At 40.5% G+C, this 16,831-nt stretch overlaps 1 protein-coding gene across 1 annotated transcript in view; it reads right to left on the bottom strand.

The window, feature by feature from the left end:
- MYCBP2 (MYC binding protein 2, E3 ubiquitin protein ligase) overlaps nucleotides 1-16,339 on the bottom strand; it is a 282,186-nt gene extending 265,847 nt beyond the window's left edge. The window contains exon 1 of the mRNA XM_011953854.1: nucleotides 15,784-16,339. Within this exon, the coding sequence (XP_011809244.1) occupies nucleotides 15,784-16,085 (302 nt within the window). The 5' untranslated portion in view covers nucleotides 16,086-16,339. The remainder of the gene's footprint in view (nucleotides 1-15,783) is intronic.
- Nucleotides 16,340-16,831: the final 492 nt, after the last annotated feature.

The raw sequence follows: 16,831 nt of genomic DNA, 5'->3' as shown, positions 1-16,831 counted from the left end.
TCATACACCCCGCTCCCTACATTTCAGCTATTTCCAACATTTCTGTTTTGCACTTCTTTGATTTTTATCCCTGAATTCACAATGTAGCTCCAGCAACTATTATCACCTACTCAGGGGTCAGCAAAATATAGTCTACATGCCAAAAACAGCTTCCTGTCTATCTTTGTAAATAAAGTGATGTCAGAACACAGCAATGCTTATCCATTTATATATATTGTCTATGGTTGCTTTCAAACTAAAGAACAGAGCTGCATAGTTGCAACAGAGACTCTATGGCCCATAAAGTCTAAGTTATTTACTATTTGGTCACATAAATATGTCATATATATGATTATAGACACATATGATATCAAACAGTATCTCATATATATATACAAATATATATATATACATATAATTGGATTCCCAGAAGGAAATAAGAAGTTGAGTCTGAAATAATCTTTGAGGAAATAAAGACCAAAATTTGCAAGTTAAATAAAAATTAACATCACACAGATCTAAGAAACTCAATGGATACCAAGCAGGAGACACACACACACACACACCATATTTAGGTACAATACAGTCAAGCTGCTAAAAATCAATAAAAAGGGAAATCTTTTTTAAAAGCCAGATAAGACAGTTCCGGTTCCAGCACATTGGCATAAACCCCAAAACGGCTTATTTTCCCTACTGTTTACAACTACTTTGGGCAAAATTTTTAAAAAGACAGAAAAAATACCTCAGGACTCTGAAGAACAAATAAAAGCAAATTCTAGAGGGGAGTCAAAACTTGGAAAAGTGATCCACAGAAGAGTAAATCTCCCAGTTTGGTTGTTTTTCTCCTTTCACTAACAGCTTTGCCTGAAGGCCAGGAAGAGATCACTGCATTACAGGGCCACAACCCAGAAGCGAAAAGTCCAAGTTAAAACTCTTTCTGGCCAGAGGAACTGAGAAAAGAAACTGATATGATGGAAAATGTGCAGGAAGTCCTGAAAAAGAGAAAGACACAGAAAGGGATCCCCTAAACAACAAAAAACACAACATCCTCCAGGGAATTATAATAAACCCCAGAGTTTACAAAATATAACATTAACCATGTCTAAGATACAACTCCAAATTCTCACAATGCAAAAGAAAAATGTGAACAACTTCAAGGGAAGAGACAATCAAAAGATGCCAACCCTAAGACGATGCACGTGTTTTAATTATCCAACAATGACTGGAAAGTAACCACTATATGCTACATCGAGGAAAGACAAGGACAACTGAATGGAATGGAAAGAGGTTTTCCGCAGAGAAAGAAAAGTTTTTTTGTTTGTTTGTTTTTTGTTTTTTACATTTAACCAAATGTAAATGTTAAAAGTGAAATAAACAATACATAAAAAGTTCACTGGTTGGGCTCAATAAGAAAATGGAGATGAGAGAAAAGAGTCTGTGAACCTGAATGGGTATCAATAAAAATAACCTAATCTGAAAAACAGAGAAAAAAAATTGATAGGAGGAGACTGAACAGTCAGAGGCCTGTGAAATAATCTCAAAAGTTTTATCATAATTGCCACTAGATTCTTGAAAGGTTAAGAAGAAAGACACAATGGCACAAAACATTCTAAACTCAGTGAAAGCCAAAAATTTACCGATTTGAGAAGCGCAGTACCCTCCAAAGAGAATAAACTCAAAGAAAATGACTAGACACACATTAAATTAAACTGCTGAAAGCCAAAAACAAAGAAAAAATTTTTGAAAGCAGCTAGAAAACAATTACACACTACATAGAGGAGAATAAAGTTTACATTACAAAGATTTTTAACCAGAAATCAGATAAGTGAAAAGACAGCTAAATGGCATCATTAAGGTGCTCAAGGAAGCAAGCATCTACTCAGAATTATATATCCACCTAAAATATCCTTTAGGAATGAAAGTAAAATAAACACATTCTCAAAGAAAAACAAAGAGAATGTATCCCCAGCAGACTGATCTGCCAGAAAAGCTAAGGTCAACATTAGGCTGAAAGGAAATGCTGTATCTTCAGGAAAGAAGAAAGAGCAATAGAAACAATAAATATATAGGAAAACACAAAACACTAGATTTTTCCTTTAAGTTCTAAAAAGTAAACATGACTGTCAACAACAAAAACTATAACATTGGTGAGGTTTGCAAAGTATAGTATGCAAGAAACTATAACATAAAGGTCTGTGGGGGAGGAGAGAATAAAAGGATCTGTATGGTTGCAATGTTTCTGTGTTTTAAGTGAATTCGTATAATAATAACCCTAAGTAGCCTGTAAAAAGTTAGGTATGCATACTGTAATCCCTAGGGCATAAAAAAATACAGAGAGATATTGCGGAAAAGACCAACAGATCAACTAAAATGAAATACTAAAAAATAATCCAAAAGAAGGCAAAAGAGGAAGAAAGGAACAAAAAAAAGAGAAATAGAAGACAATAAAATGGCAGACCTATCACTATTGATATGGCAAATATGTCAATAATTAATCATATTAAATATTAATGATCTAAACACTCCAATTGAAAGGCAAAAATTGACAGTGGATTTCTTTTTTTAAGGGCAAGATTCTGTACTAGTTGCCTAAGAGGAGAAACTTTAAATATAAAAACATAAACATCCAAACAACACTTATCATCCAACTTTAACTGACATTTAGAGAACTTTATGTCCAAAGATGACCGAACACATTCTTTTCAACCATGTATGATACAATCACCAAGACAGAACATATCCTGGGCAATAAAACAAATCTCAATAAATGTTAAAGATCAAAATTATACAAGGTTTACATTAGAAAGTAAAAACAATAATATATATAAGAAAACACCGTATCTGAAAGTTATAATAATTTTAAACAATAAATTGGAAAATAATTTGAACTAAATGACAAATACATAGCAATCAAAATTTGTGGGATGTAACTAAAGCACAGTCTAGATAAAAATTCATAGCTTTAAATACTTATATTGGAAGAAAAATTTAAAATCAATGGCCTAGCATTCCACCTTAAGAAATTAGAACAAACAGCAAAGTAAACTTAAAGTAGAAAGAAATAAATTACAATGATGATGGAAAAGCCAATGAAATAGAAAACAGATCAATATAGAGAAAATGAAGAAAGCCAAAAGTTGGTTCTTTGGACCACTTACAAAGAAATGAATCTAGAAACAAACCTTACACCCTCACAAAAATTAACTCAAAATGGAAAACGGACTTTATAAGTAAAATGCAAAACTATAAACTTCTTAGAAAATAACACAGGAGAAAACCTAGATGACTTTTTAGATACAACACCAAGGTACAATCCATTAAAAAAAATTAGTAAGCTGAATATTAAAATTAAAAACCTCTGTTCTGCAAAAGACAATGCCAAGAGAATGAGAAGGCAAGGCACAGATTGGAAGAAAACATTTGCAAAAGGCACATCTGATAAAGGACTGTTATCCAAAATACCAAGAATTTTTTTCCCCATCTCCTCAGTTATACCCTTACAGAATACCAAGAACTTTCAAAACTCTAACAATAAGAAAACAAACAACTCAATTAAAAATGGGGCAAAGACCTTAACAGACACCTCACCGAACAAGATACATAGATGGCAAATAAGCATATGAAAAGATGTCCCACATCATATGTCATCAGAGAAATGCAAAAAAACAACGAGATTCTACTACACGCCTATCAGAATGGCCAAAATCCAGAACATAAACAACATCAAATGTTGGTGAGGATTTAATGCAACTCTCATTTATTGCTGGTGGAAATGAAAAATGAAACAGCCACTTTGTAAGACAGTTTGGTGATTTCCTACAAAAACTAAACGTACTCTTAGCACAGGATCCCGCAATCACTCTTTTTGGTATTAACCCGAAGGAGCTGAAAACATATCCACTAGATTTAGCCATTCCCCAATGTATATGTACTTCAAAACATCATGCTGTACATTATAAAAATATACAATGTTACTTGTCAATTTCTAAAAAAGAAAATTTATGTCCACACAAAAACCTGCACACAGATGTTTATAGCAGCTTTATCCATAATTGCCAAAACTTGGAAGCAACCAAATTGTCCTCCAAATTCACCAAATTGTAGGTGAGCAGATAAATAAACTCTGGTACATCTAGATGGTGGATTATTCAGCGGTAAGAAATGAGCTATCAAGCCACACACAAAAAAAGACTGAACCTAAATGCACATTACTAAGTAAAGGAAACCAATCTGAAAAGGCCATATACTGTGTGATTTCAACTATGTGACATTCTGGAAAAGGCAAAACCATGGAGACAGTAAATGATTACCTGGGGTTGAATGGCAGAGAAACAGGAATAGGTGGAGCACAGATGATATTGAGGACAGTGAAAATATTCTGTATAATACTACAGTGATAAATACATGTCATTATACATTTTTCTGAACCCAAAAAATATATAACCCCAAGAGTGAACCCTAATGTAAACTCTGGACTTGAAGGTGATTATGATGTGTCAGTGGAGGTTCAACAACAGCCACAAAAATGCCACTCTGGTGGGGGATGTTGATATGGATGAGGCTATGCATGAGTGGGGGAAAGGGATATATGGAAAATCTCTGTACCTTCTTCTCAATTTTGCTATGAACTTAAGACTGCTCTTAAAAGACATTAAAAAAAAAAAAAAAAACAGAGGAGGGAGTTATTACAATAGATCCCATAGACCTTAAAGGATAATAAAAGAATGCTATGGATAACTTCACACTAAAAACTTCAACAACTTAGATGAAATGAATGAATTTCTCCAAAAACAAGTTACCAAAATTGACAGGAACAACAACAGAAAATCTGAATAACCCTCTGTCTGTTCAAGAAAGTGAATTTGTCAAAAGCTTCCCCAAAATAAAATTCCAGGACCAGATGGTGCCACTGGTGAATTCTATCAAACATTCAGGAAGAAATAACAACAATCTTACCCAAACATTTTAAAAATTGAGTAGCATTGGATAGGGTAGGATTACTATGTAACTCACTTTATGAGACGAGGATAACTAATTCTAAAGCCTGACAGAATTACCAAGAAAAAAAAAAAAGATTACAGACCAATATCCCTCACGAATATAAACCTGAAAATTCTTAGCAAAATATCAGCAAATCAAATTCAGTAATACATTCCAAATACGATGGTTTTATCTCAGGAATGCAAAGTTGATTTAACATTCAAAAACTAATTAATGTAATTCAATTTTCCTTTGTTCTTTTACTATATGATCATTTTAACAGGTGGAGGAAAAGCATTTGACAAAATTCAATACACATTTATAATTAAAAACTATCAGCAGGCTGGGAGTGATGGCTCACGCCTATAATCCCAGCACTTTCAGAGTCTGACGCAGGTGGATCACTTGAGGTCAGGAGTTCAAGACCAGAGTGGCCAACATGGTGAAACCTCGTCTCTACTAAAAATACAAAAATTAGTCAGGCATGGTGGCATGTGCCTGTAATCCCAGCTACTCAGGAAGCTGAGGCAGGAGAATTGCTGGATCCTGGGAGGCAGAGGCTGCAGTGAGCCAAGATTATGCCACTGCACTCCAGCCTGGGCAACACAGCAAAGCTCTGTCTCAAAAAATAAAATAAAATATAAAAAATAAAAACTATCAGCAAAGTAGGAATACTAGGGAATATCTTCAAATTGATAAAGGCCATTGAAACACCTACAGCTAATATCATACTTAATGATTTAAAAAACTGTAAGATTAATTTATAGTTGTTTTTCTCTCAGATTGAAAACAAGGAAGAATGAGGCTTTTCTAATTTGAATAAAGTAGGTGCTGAGGGGTAGGGAACCTAGAGATCAGAAAGAAGGACAATATGATTATTTACACAGAACATCCCAGGGAATTTACAAGACCATTAAAATTAATATATGAGTTTAACAAGATCAGAGATACAAAGTTAACATACAAAAGCAACTGTATTGTTATACATTCATATCAAACAACTGAAAAATAGGAAAAACTAGTTACAGTAGCACTAAAGATCAACCAGTTCATGCAGGCTGCCCTCAAGAATGATCCATCACCTAGGGCAAGGCAGCTCTCTTCAGCCAAAGGCAATGCCCATATTGGAACTACGCAAGAGTCTGTAGCCAACCAATGTTCCCAGCAGTTGTGGAGGAATGAGCACATCAGTGCTGGGCAGGGGCTCTGAGTTCCATACTACAAGATTCACTATATTTTGCCTATTATATGATTAGGATTCACTTGCTTCAAATAAGGCATGGAAAAAGTTCCTCCAGAATTCTGGTGAGTGTCATTTCCTGGAGAAACTTTCCAGAGGAAGGAAAGTGGGTCAAACCACAGTCCCAGCCACTACAGATGGTAAAATTGATATCGACAACCCTTCTCTACTAGCCATTCTAGATTCCTTTAATCTATGGCTGGTATATCTGCTGGTCCAGGTGGCTGACTTCATGGGGTGGTCATTGGGCCTTTCTCATGTCCATTTATCAGAAACACTGGACAAGGAAGTACCAAGAGACACCTATAGATCACCTGTGTGCCAAACCTCCATGTTCCAGATAGGGAACACAGCCCTATCTCCTCCACATGAACAAGGACATTAACTCTGTCCAAATGTTGACTTTTTTTCTTTTTTTTGAGACGGAGTCTTGCTCTGTTGCCCAGGCTGGAGTGCAGTGGTGCGATCTCAGCTCACTGCAACCTCCACATCCGAGGTTCAAGCAGTTCTCCTGCTTCAGCCTCCCAATTAGCTGGGACCACACCTGGCTAATTGTTCTGTATTTTTAGTAGAGACAGGGTCTCACCATGTTGACCAGGCTGGTTTCGAACTCCTGACCTTAAGTGATCCACTCGCCTCGGCCTCTCAAAGTGCTGGGATTACAGGTGTGAGCCACCATGCCTGGCCTGGTGACTTCTTTATTTAGAAAAGGAGCCCCAAATCCCAGGGGCAGCTGTAGCTTAAAATAGAACAAGATTCTCATAGCGCCCTCTGTTGGAAATGTTTCTCTTCTGAGAACCAGGATCTTTTAACCCCTAGCAATCAGAGCTATAGAGATGGCAAGCAGAAACTGCCAGGTGAATCACAGAGTGATGCTATGCGCAGCCACTCCTACTTTCATGTGTTCTTCCTACTGGGAACACTGGAGAATGGGCACTTCACCCTTACAGGGTATCATGCCCAAGCTCTAGGATCTCATCATCAGTTGTGCCATCAAAGGACTGTTTTACTGCTCTATCAAGTCATCAGCTTCTGGATGGTTGGTGCAAGATGGGACAAACGATTCTCCTATTCTATAAAAGTGGGTTCCGGCCAGGTGTGGTGGCTCACGCCTGTAATGTCAGCACTCTGGAAGGCCGAGGTGGCCGGATCACGAGGTCAGGAGTTCAAGACCATCCTGGCCCACATGGTGAAACCCCGTCTCTACTAAAAACACAAAAATTAGCCGGGTGTGGTGATGTGCGCCTGTAGTCCCAGCTACTCAGGAGGCTGAGGTAGAATTGCTTGAACCCGGGAGGCAGAGGTTGCAGTCAGCTGAGATCATGCCATTGTACTCCAGCTTGGGAAACAGAGCGAGACTCCATCTCAAAAAATAAACTAAAGTAAATAAATAAGAGTGGGTTCCTTAGTCTGAAATGATCCCTGTGCTGGAGGATCAAACATCCTGCAAGCCCTCAAACAGTAGTCCTGGGTGAGACCCTGCTAGAAAGACAAATTCAGACCCAGAATACGTTTCAAATCCAATCAAAATGAATCACAGTCCTTTCCACAGGATAAGGACTGGTTGGCCTGCTTGAAGGATGATTGGTCCCTGCTGCTGTCAGGCTGGATATTCAGCAGCAGCAGTTGCTAGATCAGCACTGGTGAATGAAAATCCTTTTATTGGGCCCATGCACAGCCATCATCAGTAATTTTTCCATGCACTCACAGTCCAAAAGAAATACCAAACAGTAGTGTTTATTAAGTAGTTAGATCCAAATAATAAGAATTCATGTCCTAACAAATGAGTAGACATTTGAAAAAATAACACGTATAAATTGGAAGAAAAAATATTTTTATTTCCTTCTTAAAAACTATAAATACTGGGTCGGGCGCAGTGGCTCACGCCTGTAATCCCAGCACTTCGGGAGGCTGAGGTGAGCGAATCCCGAGGTCAGGAGTTCGAGACCAGCCTGACCAATATGGTGAAACCCTGTCTCTAGTAAAAATACAAAAATTAGCTGGGTGTGGGGGCGCATGCCTGTAATCCCAGCTACTCAGGAGGCTGAGGCAGGAGAATCACTTGAACCCGGGAGGCAGAGGTTACAGTGAGCTGAGATCGCGCCACTGCACTCCAGCCTGGGCAACAGTGCGAGACTCTGTCTCAAAACAAACAAACAACTTCAATTACTTGATAATAGAACATGTGTGCCTGTTAGACACAGAACAACTTGTCAAACTTGAAATCAGACTGAACACACCACCCTCCTTTCCTGTTCCACACTGATTTTTGTGCAGTGCTTGATCTGTATCACAACTACTAAAAATCCAACCCTGCAAAAATATGACATCATCAAAAGGAATATAGCATGAGCTAATGTCAAAACTGTGAACTACCTCGAGCTAGTAGTTTGTGACAGATATTGCTGTGTTTCCTTTAAAATTATGAAATATCCCATGGTATTCTTGTGTGTCCATGCTAGTGCTTTAGGGTGCCTCAGTGCAGTTTGGGAACGTGTGTGTGTGTGTGTGTACAGTCCCTTCCTCTCTTCGCAGATCCAGCACCCCGAACTAGGTGTTCTTGTGACTTAACCCTAGTTGTTGGTTTGGTGATAGTCAGCAGGGGAGACAGGAGGAGCTGGGGTTAAGAGGGACAGCACAATCTTCAAGCAACTACCCTCTAGCTAGCAGAAGAAGGCCACTTCTGCAGGCCCAAAGGGTTAAGAGGAATTAGGGGTTTCAGGGTTTTCAAGTGCACTCAGATGCCCCATCCTAAGGGTCAGGATTCCTTCCCAACCAGAACACTGACCTCAGCATAGCTGAGAGAGAATTCTACCCACCCTGGCGCTCTGCTACCCTTAAAATTAAGTTTTGGGTCTAATCCTTAGATTTTTCCTCTTACTGTATATATGTTTCTTTACATGCTGCTAAATAAATTTCCTTTTACATTTTGCCCCCAATTATGCCAAGCGTTATCAGTATTAGTGCTCCATCTAGCACCAGAATCGATTCTCATTGCCAGCCAGCCAATAATCCAGCTTCAAAACCTCACTATAAAGTCTACTTTCTGAGACCACTCCTGGCACCAACTATTTTGGGTAGTAGGATTCCCAGGAAACAGACTCTCAAATGCAGATGTGCACACCAGAAGTTTATTGGGGAGTGCTCTCCGAACCAAAAACTGTGGGGCAGTGAAAGATATAAAACTGAACAGAGGAAGGAGCTGATCTGCAATGCAGTCACAGGAAGGCCTCAGCCAGACTCACGGGGGAGCTCTCTGGTGTTGGGATACACTTCAAGGTTGGCCTGTCTTACAGCAAAAGTGCCAGGCATTTATATCCCTACACTGTATAGATATTAGATGTAACTGCCCCTGAAGAGGAGGCATGACTTTGGGGGAGGTAACTCTTGGCTCAGGGCAATGCGTGGAGTTGGACTCAGCTGCAATCAGTTTTAGCTGCCAATATTCCCAACAGCTAGGGGAACATGTGCCTGAAAGCGGGATCTGAATGGCTAACCACAGCACCTGCCACTCTACCACTGGACTATTACATCAATTTGGCTAATGAGGGAAGAGAATTAAGCATTTATGCTGCTTTATTAGAAGAAACTACATTTCATTGACAGTCAGTGAAGGCAAACTCTTCTTTGCAGAAGAGTCCCAGCTAATAAATATAGAAGAAATAACAGAATTATTTTTTAATTCATCATTTTGCAAACCCTAATGAAATTATTGACTCAGACAAGGTTATCAAAAAATGCTAAAAGCATTAGGTAAAAGATATTCACAATGTGCTCAAGTTTTTACCCTGTGATTACTTGCTCTTTACAAATGGAAAAAAGATACATTTACAGAGTTGAAATCTAGTAGGTACCGTCTTACCCAAGTAATCAGATTTAACGTATTAAATAGTGAGAACCTCACAACCTCTGGATGGGATGCAACATGCAGTACCCAGCACCATATACAACATTCTTGCTAAAACATTTCTAACCAACACCCAATAAACCCTTAAGGTCTAACTTCCACTTACAGGAAATACAGATAAAAGACAGAAAGATGAACAATACCTGGGGGCGCTGCCCTTAAGGAGCTAGATTTAGATGACATTCTAGAAGAGGTAAAATGTTAGTGACAGATTTGCAGTGGTCAGGAACCAGGGGTAGGAGGGTCTGACAGAACTTTTTATTTGAAGGGATGGAAACAGTTTATACTTGACTATGGTGATGGTTTCAGGATTCTTCAAATGAACATTTAAAGAGGATGAATTTTATTATACGTAAATTAAACCTCAATTAACCTAACCCCTCCTCAGAAAACCTAAATGTTTAATCTGTTTTTTGAGAAAAAAAGTGAGGCTATTCTGCTGATTTTTTAAACAAATATTTTAAAGGACCAAAGTATTTTTAGATTGACATTTTTATTTTCCTCTTAAGCCCAAAGGCAAGATTTTTCTCTTCTCTTGAGTTAGGAAACTAATTCATTTCACATTTCTACTTACCAGTATACCAACAGAGCAGTTTTGCCTTAACATGTGTTTATACACATACACATTCCATTGATGTAACAGCGACATGAAGAAAATTACTACCTATGCACAAATACAAATGCACACATACAGATTCAATCCCACATTACTTCCTGACATACTCCTACAATAAATAACGTCTCTTCATAGCTTAAAACCATCAAGGGTGATCCGTGTCTACTGAATAAAATCTAACTCTTACCTTGGTCTTCAAGATGCCCCATCCTAGCCAAAGCCTCCATTTCCAGAATGAATTCCACTATTGTTCTTCATGACACCTGCAATCTAGCTCTAACAGAATTCCTGCTGTTATCTACATACAAACTGTGCTTTCCCGTCTCTGCCCACGCTTTTGAGCCAGCTTAGAATGCCATGGCTTTGTCATAGTAGGTTATACTTTCTTGGTCATTTCATTTAACACTTCTATAAGTATCTGCCTTTGTATCTTACGCTTGAGTTTATAAACAATAAACTCAAGTCCAGAATCTGTGTTTTATGAATTTGTGTCTTATAAATTTTTATAGGGCTAATGGTTAGTGCCAAGCAATAATCCCTGAACAAGCTGAGCATGGTGGCTCACACCCGTAATCCCAGCACTTTGAGAGGCGGAGGTGGGAGGATCACTTAAGCTCAGGAGTTCAAGACCAGTCTTGACAACATGGTGAGACTCTGTGTCTACAAAAAATAAAAAAACAAGCCGGGCATGGTGGTGCATGCCTGTAGTCCCTGGAGGAAACTGAGGCAGGAAGATCACTTGAGCCCAAGAGGTTGAGGCTGCAGTGAGCCATGTTCGCACCATTGCACTCCAGCCTGTCTCAAAATAAATAAAATAATCCCTGAAGTTTTGCTAAAATGACTACTTAACCTCTTACAACCAAAAGCCCATGAATCTGAAGGATGGACTCAAATACCATTTCTAACAAGAAAGAGATAAAGCAGCTGAAAGGACTAAGAGGGTTAAGTTTAGATTCCTCATTTTGGTCACAATCCCCTCTGTTGTTTTCGGCAACATTGTTCTTCTACGACTTCAGGACCCAGATACCCTGACTCCTCTTTATCTTCCAGTCTATCAGTTCCCTCTTGGCATCACTTTCCTTTTTACCATATGGTCAAACACTGTCCCCAAAACCTTCCTTTTATTTTTTCTTTAACCCTAAATCAACTCAACTAGGTTTTCTCCATTTCTATTTTGTGTGGAGAAAACATACAGTGCCATACTGATTGGAATTTTAAATGTGATTTTAATAATAACAGGTAACATTTAATGGGCACTTACCAGGTGCAGACATAATGTCCTTTTGATAATGCTATAAAGTTACAAGTAAACAAACAGACAAAGAAAGTCTAATTAACTTCCCCAATTTAACACAAATAGAAAAAGGCAGACGTAGCATTTGAAGGGAGTCTACCTCCAGAGCTCTAACATTTAGCCACTGTGCTATGGTGCCTCCCAAGTGCATGGCTATACCGCCATTCACATTCAGAACAGATCAAGCATTCCTTTATACATTTTCTGTCCAACCCCTTTTCCCCAAGAGAATGTTCCGATTTTGATTGGCCTCATTCATCCAAAAATATATCTATTCAGTCACTGGATAAATGAAAGAGTTATTCCCACATTCTACACAGTCATTGAGACCAAAAATAAAAGAGTAAGACATGATCCTTGCCTTCTCTTCAAGTCCCCAAAACCCTCACTCACAGCAAAAAAAAAAAAAAAAAAGTAACTAATATTTCATAGCACTCAACATGCCAACATGCCAAGCACATACATTGATTTAATCTACAAAACAATTCACGTATTATGATCCCCATTCTACATATTTAAAAAACTGAGGCATAGAAGTTATGTAACATACTCAAGGTTACACAGCTAGCAAATGACAAAACCAGGATGCAAAACCAGTCTAGCTTCTGTGTCCAAGCTCTTAACCACTTTGCTAGACTGTCATCAAAGTTACTGAGTCCATTAGGTTTGAAACTCTCAACTTCTCAACTGCACACCTAAAGCAAAGAGTAATTAATTCATTCGACATTGACTGATAACTCACTCATCATGTTTTTGTTCCTTGAACACAGGCTTGTTCCCATCTTAAGGCCTTTATAAATTCCCAGAACATTCTTCCTCTACATCTGCCTCCTCATCATTGCAATCCAATTTAAATGCCAACTCTCAAAGAGACATTTCCTGACCATGTTACCTAAAATAGCCCCACTACAAATTGCCCTATCACCTGAAACAGGTTTTATTGGCTTCACAGTCACTTAATACTAAGTGAAATTATGAATTGTCTATTTCTCGCATTGGAGTGGATTTTTCAAGACAGCAGAGACCTTGTCTATCTTGCTCACCGATACATCTTCAGCACCTGCAATAGTGCCTGGCACAGAGCAGGCACTTGATGTTTACAGAATTCATGCCAAAAAATGTGCTAGACATTGGGATTTTCAAAACGAACAGGATATGATTCCTATCCTCAATAAACTCCCAGTCTTTATATTTACAAGTACTTACCTCCACTCCTTCTATGTTAACTGCTCCTTTTTTCAATTGCTAACCTCTCCACCTGTCACCTTTACTCTGTCCCTGAGATCCCTTTGACCTTTTCCTATCAATTATCCCCTCTCTCACTTCTTCACTCTGTCTCTCCACTTAGCCTCCCATATTTGCATATCCCACCCAACCTCCTATATTTGAATATCCTTCCTTCAACTTTGAAATCCCCTTGAGTTACCAAAAACACATTCCATTGACTGCTCACCACATCCCTCTATTCTCACCACTTCCTCAAAAGTTATCAATCACCTGAACACTGTTCTCACTTTCTTCAACATTTACCACTTCTGAGAATTTTCAATCCACTCTCCTAGAGCCACAGAGGCTACTGTCTCATGATTTTCTTAATTTTGATTCTGTTTCCTTCACTGTCTCCTTTCTCTCACACCTTTAAACCTGATGCTCACTAGAGCATCATTCTCTATTCTTCCTCCATTCAGTCTAAATGATCTCATCTTCTCCTCTAACTCAACTAGTGTCCCTATACAAATAATTCTATCATTCATTCAGAGTTGAAACCCCAGTTCTACTTTCCCCAACAACTTTAATAAGAAATGTGATTTAATTCTTAATCATCAATAGAGAAGTTGCAGGCTACTTTTTGTAATAAAATAATGTGCACTTTAATAATGTGTTGAACAAGCATTAGCAGGCAATATCATAATGTAAGGCTGATTTCCATGAGTAGTTCTCGAAATACTTGAACTAATTCTTCATTACTTTTCATTGACAGCTTGTACAAAAACGGACCAAAGGCTAAAAAATCATTCACAAATGTTATGTGATTAATCTATGTTAATTTTGTCTAAAACTGTTAATATAGTTCTAGATACACAGAAATCATATTACACTAGTAGTAGAAAGTCAAAACAGGAATATACCAGTCACAAATTATTAAATAAGTCTGGAAACCATACGCAAAATAAATTTAAATTCTTTGAGAGGAGTTTGTAAAGATGTTCCTGCGGTGCCATAATTTAGAGATCTGCTGATCAAAATTATACCTAATTATCAGGGCAAATTGTCTCATGTGGTTTTGTGCTATTTTCAAAAACATTAGCAAAAACAGACTTGTACCATTCTGGCCTTCAGTTCAGATAGCAAAAAGTAGTTACACACGTTTACATCCATATGGTAAAACTACTCCTGTGCCCAATCCTGTAAACAATCACAGACATGAAAAGACTGGTTAACCTAGAAAAAGCCTGAGCAAAGCTCCATCTTTACAACCCTCTCTCCAACAGATAAGCCATAATACATAGTGATAAACTACAAATACCTGACTTACTGCCTCGTCCCTTTCATAATGGCAGAAAAAGACATCTAACAATTGCCTAATAAGTTGCACATTCAATAAATAACAGTAAACTCTTTAACTCATTCTGACAGTTTCCTACTATGTTTTCCCCATGTACTGCAAGAAGCTGTGGGAAAAAAAGATGAAGCCAACTCCCAATTACCACTGTCAAAGCTGGTGACACAAGTCAGTCACCATCCTGCAGGGTATGCGGCATGCAAGGGCATGGAAAAGAAAACAATAGGAGAGACCTCAGAAAAAAAAAAAAAAAAAAAAAGCACCTACATTTTAAGAAAAAGAAAATGAAACTAACTGAACATCTACATCAAGGAAGCTGAAGGTGTAGTGAGCCTAAGTAAAAGAGAGAGATCTACGCGCTATTCAGATTTTCTAGCTAGTGGCCGTTGAACGCTGTACCAGCTGTCATATACTGAAGTTCTGCAGTTTTCTCCTTTTCCCTACAAAACCCTCTCTACTCTAAAGCCTGTAAGTAGCAGAGGAAATCGAACAGAGGATGAAGAGAAATGGCCGATAGGACATCAGATCACAAGAGTAACTGCAACCTCATTTCGAGAAGACCAAAAGGCCCCGTTATCAAAGTACAGCTCTGAAAATCTCTATCAGACACCTTTCGTATCTACATAGATCTCCGTCTGCGTCCCTTATTCATAAATCTTTTCAAACCAGACCTCACGCCTATCCCTCGGGCCTGCCTATCCAAAACTCAACCAATCTATACCATGACTCCTGAAAGGCAGATTGAAGGGAGGTGGAAAGGGCTGGAAGGAATGTCATGGGAGAGGGGGCACGTGCGAATAACATTGCGGCAGAGACACTGAAAATGCCACTTCCCTTGCCACTCTTGCCATTCTCTTCGTGTATCATCCTCTTACCCTCTCTACCCATGCCACCTCCTACCTCAACGATACACACACGTGTCACAGCCGGCCAGCACCATCGCCTTTTCCAGGATCACAGGCTCCCCTGCCACTCCTCACTATCCCCCTACATAGGCGCGCGCGCGCACACACACACTCACACACACACACTTAGAGCAGAAACTGCAGCCACCGCACCCTCCTATCTCGATAAGCGCTCCTACCAGCCGACATCCAGAGCGGGCTGAAAGCTCAGTAAATGCGCAGGTACACACACGCACGCACACACACACGCGGTTGCACGCGCGGCATGGGGCGCAAGGAAGGGCACCCTGGGGACGCACCTGGAGGCTGGGTGTCCAGCGCTGCCGCCCCCCTGGTCCCTGTCATTGAGCGCAGCTGTATAAATCCTCCGGTAGCGGTCGGCCAGGGCCCGGCCTGACAGCAGCAGCTGGTAGTGACCCCGGGAGTCCGCGGCGGGTAGCCCCAACCCCAGCCCTGCCGCAGCCACGGAGCCGTCGGGAACCGGCATGAACAGCGCCCCCGGCGCCGGGGAGGAAGAGAAGGTGGCGGCTGGGTAGAATCCGTCCCCGCCAAGCCCCGAGGAGGCGGCGGCGGGGGAGGCAGTCGCTGCGCACATCATCATCCTCGCCGCCGCCGCCGCCTCGTCCCCGCGGGCCAGGCGGGCAGACACGCGCGCGCACACACAGCCCTTTTCCAACGACGACTGCTCCGGCGGCGGCCTCTGGCTCCCGCAGCAGGGAGACTACAAAGACAGCGACCTCCTTCTCCTCCTCCTTCTTCTCCTCCTCCCCCCCGCGCCGCCCTCGCCGCTACTGGCGCCGCTCATCTAACCCCGCCACCCCGGGAGTCTGAGGAGGAGGCGGTGCCGCCACTGCCGCCGCCACCACCGCTACCACCGCCCGGGCTACCCGCAATGGGAAGCTGCCGGCCTCACAGAGCATGCGCCACTCCTCGCACATGCTCAGTAACTGCAGCCCCTTTCCCTCCCCACCCCCTCTCCGCCACCACTCCCTCCGCCTCGGGGCTTTGGGTTTGGGGCGGTTGGGTGGTGCGGAATCCGAAGCAATCCACTTCTCCGGGTTTTACTGGCAGCTTGAGGAAGAGTAAGGAAAGTGCTGGGGAGGCTATCAGCTGCTGGCGTTTGACTTCAGGTTCCCTCCAGGTGGAAGAATAAGGACCAGAAAGCAAGAGGGAACGTGCCCATCGACCGAGGAGGAGTGGCACGCACTCCTGCTACCTCATCCCCAAGGCTCTGCTCCCAACAGGAAGATTTCCTGTGAACTGTGCTGGTTAATTCAGAGTTTAAGGCAGAGAAAACCATCCCAATTAGAAGTGCCTTTAGAGATCTTATTTTAGATGGTTTTTGTC

This window comes from Colobus angolensis, unplaced genomic scaffold (genome assembly GCF_000951035.1).
Source record: "Colobus angolensis palliatus isolate OR3802 unplaced genomic scaffold, Cang.pa_1.0 Scaffold374, whole genome shotgun sequence".
Classification (NCBI taxonomy): domain Eukaryota; kingdom Metazoa; phylum Chordata; class Mammalia; order Primates; family Cercopithecidae; genus Colobus; species Colobus angolensis.
Note: the sequence above shows the minus strand (reverse complement) of the source record. Positions and strands in the feature narration are given on the sequence as shown.